Below are 10180 nucleotides of genomic sequence, written 5' to 3'. Positions count from 1 at the left end.
TTGATCTCTTATACTCTGCTGCCACTCAACCATTTTCTGCAGTAGAGAGACTGCATCAAAGCCTTCTCTATGCTCTGGCATAAAAAAAACAACAAAAACAAAAAACGTATAAATACGTCTTTGGGACACCTAAAACATTTAAAATCTGACGTATTTATACGTTTTGGGGAGCTAATGAGTTAAAATGCAGCTGTCTCTTTTTCAGGGGACCAAAAGTAATTGGACAGTTGACTCAGAAGGCTGTAAAAAATAAAAACATGGGCCCTTCCCTCATTAATCTGTCATCAAATATACAGTTAAAAGGTCTGGAGTTGATTGTAGGTGTGGCGTTTGCATTTGGAAGCTGTTGCTGTGAACACACAACATGCTGTCAAAGGAGCTCTCAATAGGGGTGAAACAGCCCATCCTGAGGCTGACAAAAATAAGAAGAAACCCATCAAAGAGAGAGCAGAAATGTTGAGAGGTCAAATCAACAGTTTGGTACATAGTGAGAAAAAAAAAGTGCACTGGTGAGCGTGTAAACTCAAAAAGGCCTGGACATCAACTCAACTTTATTTATAAAGCGCTTTAAGAACAGGCATTGCTGTATACAAAGTGCTGCACATACACATAATATTGGTTACCTTATTCTTTACTACACAAAGAATAAGGTAACAAAACAAGAACAAAAAGCAAACATTTTGAAGTGTGAATACAAGTTTTTTTTTTTGTAATCACAGAATCCTTTCCATGGTGAAGAAAAAACCCAGACAGCTGTTGAGCATCCCAATCATTAAAAAATAAAAAAATAAAAAAAATACTAGGCAGCAATTTTGCAATACTGTGTCAGTATCTTCTAGCAAGTCTTGGACAAGTGAAAGTTTTTTTTTTTGGTTGTTTGTTTTTAAAGTTTAATGAGCTACAATTGGCGAGTACACTGTGACTGTGGACGCTAAAGAGAAGTTATGTAAGTGAGTGAGTGTAAAGCATCTGGCTTGACAAGAGCAGACAGAATACGGGCTGAAAATTTGAAATATTACACAACAAAAACCATCGATTAATCAAATAATCTGATACAAATTTATTCTGGAGTAAAGTTTATTGCAAAATCAATATTCATTTTTCTTTTTCTACGTTTACATTGCCTGCATGTAAACGTAGTCAATGAGAAAAATGATACTCTTTCTCGTCCTGGCAGAGTTCTTCCTTGTGGGCGTAACAGAAAATAACTGAGAAGCACTGCCTTACATCTAGAGACCACCTACAGGCCACTAGTGGAACAGCAGTTGGCCTTAAACTGGAAAGTTCAGAAGCTTCCAACAATCATCCCAGAGATAACAGAAAGATAAGCAAGAGTTAAAATAAATAATAAAAAAAAATATATATAAATAAAGTGTCAAAAATCATACCCTCTTGTTCACTTAAATGCATTTCCACACAAAATAAATAAATAAATAAATAAGTTAAAAGGAAAAAAAAGAAAAAAGTAAGAATCCCCCACTTGTCTCCGTGTCGCTTCTTATGCTGTCAGAGATGTTTACACTATTCATATCAGCAAAATTCCAATTAACACATTCACTGCCAGCCCAGCAAAAATGCATTATTTGACATCTTTTTCCGTCAATGGCAGTCAATGACTTAAGATGAGATGTAACCAAAATTGATGGATTTTTAAGCAACGTTTGCCTTAAAAAAAAAAAAAAAAAAAAAAAAAAAAAAAAAAGGAGGCTGCAATATAATCACAAAATATATTGGCACATTGTGTTTAACACATTCACTGCCAGCCCAGCAAAAATACATTTGACGTCTTTTTCCGTCAATGGCAGTCAATGAGTTAATTTCAAAGGACACCTAACAATAATTACCTGACACAGCTTTAGCCGCAAAGAAAATTCAATCGCACACCACATATGCCAATAACCACTCTGGGAAGCTCTTGAGGCCTATTTCAGGAGACAGACAGCTTATGATTATGCCTCGGCACCCATCAAGCGTTGCTCCCTAGACATAACCTCTTCTCAACTCAATTTTATTTATTGCTTTCACAAAAATCGCAGATGTAACAAAGCGCTATAGACAAAACATTAAATAATACATCATAAATAACCAAAAACATATGTATGCAGTTTTCTTCCCTCTTGTTACATATTTGAAGCTGATTCGTCCGTTAGCATGCAACACATATACAGAAAAAATTTAATTTTCCTGCTCCATTTATTAATTAAGTCATTTCACTTTTCTTTTTGGGGCTTTCTCTCATCACTGCCCATGTCCAACTGTTGAATTTTAACAGCACCCAACACAAAATGGCAGACAAAGACGGACGTGCGGTCAGGGGTAGGCAAGGGAGGCAGTGCCACACTAATTCCTGCTGGTGTTCTTTCCCTCTCCTGCATTTGAAGAGTTAAAAAAATATATAGTTCTATGGTCACAGCTGAGCAAGCACAAAGATAAAAATACTTCAGATTCCTCTGATTGAACAGTGTTTATAAGCGTCCAAGTACAAGAACCCTGCTGGTTTTAAATTATTTTGGACACCTCATACAAAATGGCAGATGTAGCAGAAATCTAAGGTTAAATGCAAAAAAATAAAAATAAAACACTCCATCACTTATATATTTGTCACACTTCATGCTTTCAAGGATTATACATAACCACATGGAAGCGAGTACCCGAATGATTTTGAACAACACCCATTATAAAACAGTATACACAGCCTCAGCAAAGGAAAAAAAAACACATTAATGTTCCTTGCACTTCAACAGTCTCTAAGGAGTCACGTGTATTTACAGTATATGATGCACAGCAAAACAAGAATCCTGTTAATCATTTTGGAATTGGCAACAGAACAAAAATTGCACTGAACTGCCTATAAGAGGCACTATATAAAACTGGAGCAGACAAAGTAGTGGAATGCACCAACAGCTCCCTCTTGTGGGACAATAAATATTTCACATGATCCACAGTAGTGCAGCTACAATAAAACCAGCAGAGAATGCAATTTGTGTAGAAATTGTGTGGATGCTGAAGAGCTGAGGCTGAACTCAAAAGTGCATAAAGAATCAACACATTTGTCAATTTTATTGTGGAATACACTAAAATGAAGGAATTTTAAGAATGTGGGGAAAAAAAATGTAAAGATGACGAGCTAAAAAAAAATGCTAAACTGGAATGATTGAAATCCAAGATATGCTGGAATTTGTGAATATTCATAAATTTGGGAAAAGCAAAAAAATGCTTCCCAGGATGTCCTGAATTTGGTGAATATTTTGAAGTTGGAATGGTTTGAATTTTTGAAAATTTTTAAAGAAGTAGTGTGTCAAAAAAACAACAACATATGACTGCACCTCAGCATTCCCACAATAATGGCAACAATAATAATACGTCTCTGATTGTTATGCCACATGTCGCAGCAGCCCTTGCAGACTCTGAGGCGAGATCCAGAGCGCCTCCAGCAGGTTGTACTGGCAATAACCCATCCAGAAACCGAAAGCCACGTCGGTGACGTTGTGGCGGCCCAGCATGACGCGGCTCAGCCCCACCGTGGCCGCCCACAGCAGCACCAGGACCCGCAACGGAGCGGCCAGCACCAGGTGCGCCAGCAGGAAGCGGGCGCACATGGCGGCGCGGGTGGCGTGACCCGACGGGAAGGAGTAGCGGTCCACCGAGAAGGTGGCGAACATGTCCATGCGGTTGTGGGCCGGGCGCCGCCGCCGGACTGTCGCCTTCACCACGCCCACTAGGACCAGATCCAGCAGCAGACCTGGAAAATGACATCGTCGGGGGTGCACATAAGTGGTGCGCCGGTACACAAGAGGACTGTAGTAGTTTTTGCACTGAAAACAAAATTAGTTATGTACTTACCCATGAAGAGGTTGAGCATGACCTCCTGCCCGGCAGCACTATCACTCTTGTAGATGCAGTAGGCGGTTCCAGCCAGCCAGGGGATGCCGTGGCCCGTCACCTCGATGAGCTTCATGAGGGGCCGCGCACTCCCCCACGACGAGTCCTCCCGGGCGCACACCCCCAGACTCTTTGACAGCCACAGGTCGATGGCGAGCAACGAGCTGAGGGCCACACGGAAGAGCGACGGGTTGAGCCGGATGCCGTCCTCCTCCGGCGGCCCGGAGCCGGTGGACGAGCTGGATCCGCGGCGGCGAGTGGGGCTCTCCGAGGCGCGAAGACGCGCCGTGGCCCCGTCGGAGCTCTGCCGCTGGAGGAGATGAGGCGGCGTCGAAGACCGGCTCAGCGGCTTGGTGAGCGACATGAAGTCGTAGCGGCCGTTGTTGGTGCCGCCGAGAACCGGGCTGCCCCCGCTCCCGCTGCCGGCGCGACCCGGGGCTTTTGCCTTCGGTGAAGACATTTTGTCGGCGAGCGTCGTTGCGGTGAGCTGGCACCGCAGTGGGAATGTTTCCGCAGTGTTGTGCAGGCGGTCGCCGCTTTATCCCGTCGACTGGAAGGGTGAGTATTCCAATCACGTAGTCAAACCAGGGGACACCATATTTGTTGTTCTATCGCAAAGCCTGCTGGGAAATGGCGTTTTTCTCTTCAACCAATGAAGGCACGCTGATCTTTCTTTTTTTTTTTCTTTTTGCATTGCGATCGTGTGATTAAAATGACAACATTTAACTGTTAACAGATTAAAATATAAAATATAATTCGACATTATTTTTTTTTAGTAAAATTACCTCATTTGTATTTGTTTTTGGCAGAAAATCAAAATCACTTAATGATAACCCCAACAACTCAAAATAGTGTTTTTTTGTTTTTGTTTGTTTGTTAACAAAGCAACAAATAGTTACATTTGTTTGCAATGTTAACATAACGACAATGATGTATATAATTGATTTTAACCCGTTTTCCATATTGTAGTATAATATTACAACTTTACACTGACGGGTTTCATGTTAAAATAATATTTAGTACATTTGCAAGTATTTATTACAATTACAGTCTTAAAAACAGTTTAACTTCAAAATGTCAAAGTAGGATTTAAAAATAGTTTTTTTTTATATCCCGGGTTAGGTTTTCAGATCCTGCTTTTGAGGGTTAAGGTTTCAACTTATGTTGAAAATGCGGAGAGCCAATTTACTTTCTTCCATCATTTCATAATCCCTTTATCCCTCCTTTCATCTCCTTTCACCTTCAATTCGTATTTCTTGCCTTCAAATTTGTCTTTCTTCATTAACGTTCCTTCTTTGCATCGTTCTGTCGTTTAAAATTAAACGGCAAAAAAAGGATAAAAATCGGCGCTGTCATGAATATGCCTTTCAATAAAGCTATTTTACAAAAAAAAATAACAAATCCTCCCCCGTGCTCACCTGTCATTGGTTGACATCAGGATAACGAAGCACGCCTACTTCCGGGTTCGTTTGCGTGAAGTGTTGATCACAGACCGCCAGAGTAGCTCGTCTTTCCCACGCGTGGAACTTCAAAGAGTTGATCATGCCTGGAATCCTCCTGGGTGACAAGTTTCCCGATTTTGAGGCCGACACCACCATCGGCCGGATCAAGTTCCACAAATTCCTGGGAGACTCGTAAGTGAGCCAGCTCTTACGTGCGGGGGCACAAAGTCTGAAACGCGAGCGTGGCTTGGGTCAGTTATTTAATCAACCTGCTGATCGGCAAATACAGATAGCAGAAATGCTCTTAATGCACAATAAATGAATACATCTAGTATACTTATTCAAAATCAATTTTAAAACTTTATTTTGAATAAAATCGAGGGAAAAATGCTTCTAAAAAAAACTAAATGCTGTTATGAATATATTTATTGATACTGATTTACATACAGTTTTTTTTCTTCTTCACTTTTTCAGTACAGTCCTACAAGCCATAGTCATACTTAATTATCATCAAAGCACTTTTTGCCTGAGTACAATATTATAACAACATACTTTTTATCCATACAGTATTAATAATAGTTGTTCATTGATGTATCCATTTTGTCGTTAGCTTGTACATATCTGATAATGTGGTGTCAATAATGCATGGTGGGATGCAACTTCAAGTGTGGGCTTTACATCATTACATGTGTTTGTGGTGTGGTACAAGCGCAATACTTTTCAGTTCTGTTTTTGCTTTCATGTTGAGGGAATAACAACAGTTGAACTTGCGAAACATGGGAGCAGCATGGACACAAGGCTTGTATTGTGTATCTCATCGAGCAACTGGGGCTTGTTGGCACACATTGAGCTTCCCTGGCCTCTCTGTCCTGCCTGAACTCATTCACACGCATGCAAACGGAGCCTACTTGACAGTTTCCTTGCATCGAGACCTTCAAATGGAGAGCGTGTCTATCTGTTCAGTCATGTGTAGTGTGGAAATGAGCATGTGACGACCAGAGCAGTTAGACTTTATAAAGCCCATTGTTTCAATTGTTGCTTTCCTCTCAATGGAGGATTTAGTCATGGGAGAAGTGGTGCTGTTATAACTATTCTAAAATTGTCCCAATGAAACAATTGTGTAATTTTACACCCTAAAGAAATAGGATGAAGAAATACATCTCCACTGAGAGCTTAACATGTTTTTATGTCAGGGAGGAGCTAAGTTTAGCCTGGTTTAATGGAAATTATTAATGGTTAAAAATAGCCTAAATAAAATCATCTGTAATTTAGACAAAAAAAAGTTTATAAATACTTATGTGATAGTTTAAAGTGGTATAAAAACACAATTTAAAAGCCATCTTTTAACATACCCTTAAAAATTAATGGGTTACTGTTTTGATTTCAGCTAGCAAGAAAACACTTGCATTAAAGCAAAGACTTTCCGGAACTTCTGCATACCGCCAAGACTATACCTGACACAAAAGATCTTTAACAGTGAAATGTTTTTGGTTTTTTTTCAACATACTTCCTTATCACAATTTTGATTTCTTCCTATCTACAGCTTTGGCGCCATCTAGAGCATTGCAAAGAGGTGCCAAAAATGTGTCCAAAAGCCGCGAATAATCGGCAAAAAACATAAAATGTGAATTTTCACTATCACATAGATGGGGCATCCTGTTCTCCCACCCGAAGGACTTCACCCCCGTGTGCACCACCGAGCTGGCGTGCGCCGCCGGCCTCGGCGACAAGTTCGCCAAGCGCGGCGTCAAGATGATCGCCCTGTCCGTCGACAGCGTGGAGGATCACCGCGGATGGAGCAAGGTGAGGGGGGGGGTACACATGCGAACATAGCTGAACGTTGTCGAACGGGTCATGCCTGCAGAGTATGTGCAGTGGAATGTTTCAAATATGAAAACATAATTGTTTGAGCGGAATCTGTTTCGTCTTGTTTTTTTTGTTTTTTAAATGATGATCAGATTACATTTTATTACCAATTCATGCAGAAATTGTAATAAATTCCAAAGGGTTCACATACTCACATACTTTTTTACTCTTGTAGATTGGTATGTGTTTATGTCACAACAAGTCATTGCCTGATTGTGTTTGTGTGTACATGCGTGTGCACATTTGTGTAGTCTTTGTGTTGAACTTTAAAAAACAAGCAATAACCTGCCTGTCAAGGTCATCAAACTGCGCCGTCATCTTCAAACCATAGCTAACTTGGAAGATCATTAAAAATATTGTAAGTTAATAAGTTATTCAGTCACTCGAAAATGCTTACAAAATCCAACCACATGTTCGTCATTTACCCGATCTGAACTTTGCGGCTTATGCAACTTAGCTTGCGACACTGTGCTCATTGAAGTTTCATCTTTTTCAACGTTATCAGTTTGTGTGTGTGTGTATATATATATATATATATATATATATATATATATATGTATGTATGTGTATATATATATATATATATATATATGTATGTATGTATATTATTTTTTTTAAATACTTTTTTTCTTCACATAAGCAAGGCCGATTAAATGAGTAATAAAAATGGGAAATATTTAGTTTGCCCTCTCATTAATTAAATATGGGTTGATGTCATTTCAAACAATTTTATTGAATTATGAAATAAATTTTAATGTACAGAACTGTCTCAGAAAATTAGAATATCGTGATAAAGTCCTTTTTTCTGTAATGCAATTAAATGAGCAAAAATGCCATACATTCTGGATTCATTACAAATCAACTGAAATATTGCAAGCCTTTTATTATTTTAATATTGCTGATTAATTTAAATGACTTTTCATATATTAGTCATTTTAAATAGATTCTTGATTACTGTGTTCAGAACATTAAAAAAGAGAAAAAATAAAATACAAACCAAATATTAAAAAAAAAAAAGTGTGCAAGTTTAATTCGTCTTCTAAAAAGTTTGAGACTGTCAAAAAAAAAAAAAAAAGTTTGCATGTTGTTTACTTGTGTGTGAATGCAGGACGTGATGGCCTTCAGCAGTCAGGCTTCGAGTCCTCTGCCCTTCCCCATCATTGCTGACGACAAGCGCGTGTTGGCCAACCAGCTGGGAATGCTGGACCCCGACGAGATCGACGGCGACGGCATCCCGCTCACCGCTCGCTGTGTAGGAACCCGTCTTGGTGTCTTGTTTGAAAAGGCGTAGCTGATAAATACACAAATCTGTCCGTTTGTTTTTGTTTGTCCAGGTGTTTGTGATCGGACCCGACAAGCGTCTGAAGCTGTCCATCCTGTACCCGGCCACCACGGGGAGGAACTTTGACGAGCTGCTGCGCGTCATCGACTCGCTGCAGCTGACGGCGCAGAAGAAGGTGGCCACGCCCGTCGACTGGAAGGTAGGCCCACCCACCGGACGCTTTCCGATATTCTGCTTCACGCTATCAAGGTGCCAGGTCGGATTGTTTTCCTCTTTTTGCAGCCCGGAGACAAAGTCATGGTGCTTCCCAACGTCTCCGACGCCGAGGCGGCCACTCTTTTCCCCAACGGCGTGACCACGAAAGAGGTGCCCTCTGGGAAAAAATATCTTCGCTACACTCAGCTCTGAAGACCTTCAGCCCCTCTTGAATCACAATCGAAGTCAAAATAGTGCAAAGCCACAATAAACAAAACGTCGTGCCTTCTGTGTCAACCCACAATAAATAACATTTGCACTTCAATTCAAAATGAGCTTTTTTCAGCACGTTCTTCTCTGCTATGCCAACTTTTCGCCACTAAGTGTCGCTGTCGTACCTGACATAGAAAATACTACAGTCCTGTCGTTCCACGTTTCACCAACAGATGTCGCCAAATGCACGCTGTTCTAAGTGATCTTTCCACCCAAAAAACGTCTCATTCGTTATGTTGTAACAGGTAACGCAGTCTTGAGCAAACATTTTAAATGTTTAATAATTACACGTAATAAAATGAGATGTTAAACTGCATTCATTGAAGAATAAATGCTGCGTTTCAACAGCACTAATAAGAGTACTCCAGATGATAAATTCAACTCTTACTTTTTCTAAAAAAACCAAAAAAAAACAAAAAAAACCCCATCTTAAATGGATAATTGAATAGAAAAAAAACAACTTATCCTTGTTTATTTGCTGAAAAACTTACTTTATTAGCTGTTTTGTGCGCTCTTGAAAAGTAGTGCTTTGGCGACATCTGTCACCAATATAAATCAATCTTTGCTGGCTTTGGACATTGATGTGTACTATTTTTTTTCATGAAACGATACAAGTTTTTGTCTTCATATTTACCCCTAACACTTAATGCAGTCTTCCTAAAATTACACCCTTTACCAAGTAGTAGTGTTATTGTCGGGTGTGCGCTCCATCCACTCCGCCCCGTCTTGTCTATCATGGTGAACAACAGCCACATTGTGTAGACAGCAATACTGATCAAATGCATTCGTGCCGTAGCTTAGCACAACAACAATAGCCTTCTAATAGCGGGCAAGCATAAGAAGAGCTTACAGGGTGTCAGACACTGGCTCAACTGCTTTCCTTTAGTTTTCACCCCCGCCCCTGCTCCACCTCGTCCCCTCTCTACGTTCATCTGTCATCCTGGAACCTCCTCCAGTGTGGTAATCCAACACCAAGCCCGGTACCAGCTACACACATATGCTCACACATGTACACGAATGTGTACAAGTGCTGATCAAAGACGTAAACAGTGTTGTGAAAGGACCGGCCTCCCCACCAAACTACCCCCCCCGCCGTATCTCAGGGAAGATATCCCCCCCCGAACCGCCCGCCTCAGACTAGCCAGGCTCCACTTTTCCTGAGGATTGATAAGCAAAACAAGCGCTCACTCATATTCTGTCACATCGGCGCCCCCCCCTGTGAGGATTTACAGGCGGGATT

At 40.6% G+C, this 10180-nt stretch overlaps 2 protein-coding genes across 2 annotated transcripts; one reads left to right on the top strand and one right to left on the bottom strand.

Moving 5' to 3' along the window:
- Positions 1-1991: 1991 nt before the first annotated feature.
- Positions 1992-4512, bottom strand: plpp6 (phospholipid phosphatase 6). The gene is made up of 2 exons (XM_077535202.1): positions 3844-4512; positions 1992-3742 (listed from the first exon to the last, which is right to left on the bottom strand). The coding sequence occupies exons 1-2, from the start codon at positions 4340-4342 to the stop codon at positions 3375-3377; spliced, it is 867 nt and encodes a 288-aa protein (XP_077391328.1). The 5' UTR covers positions 4343-4512; the 3' UTR covers positions 1992-3374.
- An 822-nt stretch (positions 4513-5334) lies between these two features.
- Positions 5335-8992, top strand: prdx6 (peroxiredoxin 6). The gene is made up of 5 exons (XM_077535242.1): positions 5335-5516; positions 6971-7127; positions 8299-8442; positions 8525-8671; positions 8755-8992. The coding sequence occupies exons 1-5, from the start codon at positions 5425-5427 to the stop codon at positions 8878-8880; spliced, it is 666 nt and encodes a 221-aa protein (XP_077391368.1). The 5' UTR covers positions 5335-5424; the 3' UTR covers positions 8881-8992.
- Positions 8993-10180: the final 1188 nt, after the last annotated feature.

The sequence above is a fragment of the Festucalex cinctus genome, chromosome 10, assembly GCF_051991245.1.
Source record: "Festucalex cinctus isolate MCC-2025b chromosome 10, RoL_Fcin_1.0, whole genome shotgun sequence".
In the NCBI taxonomy this organism is placed as follows: domain Eukaryota; kingdom Metazoa; phylum Chordata; class Actinopteri; order Syngnathiformes; family Syngnathidae; genus Festucalex; species Festucalex cinctus.
Note: the sequence above shows the minus strand (reverse complement) of the source record. Positions and strands in the feature narration are given on the sequence as shown.

Coding starts and splice junctions, on each gene's coding strand:
- prdx6 (XM_077535242.1), top strand. CDS start 5,425: ATGCCTGGAATCCTCCTGGGTGACAAGTTTCCCGATTTTGAGGCCGAC. Junction 7,128..8,298: donor ATCACCGCGGATGGAGCAAG/GTGAGGGGGGGG, acceptor GTGTGAATGCAG/GACGTGATGGCCTTCAGCAG. Junction 8,672..8,754: donor CCACGCCCGTCGACTGGAAG/GTAGGCCCACCC, acceptor CTCTTTTTGCAG/CCCGGAGACAAAGTCATGGT.
- plpp6 (XM_077535202.1), bottom strand. CDS start 4,342: ATGTCTTCACCGAAGGCAAAAGCCCCGGGTCGCGCCGGCAGCGGGAGC. Junction 3,743..3,843: donor CATGCTCAACCTCTTCATGG/GTAAGTACATAA, acceptor GTCATTTTCCAG/GTCTGCTGCTGGATCTGGTC.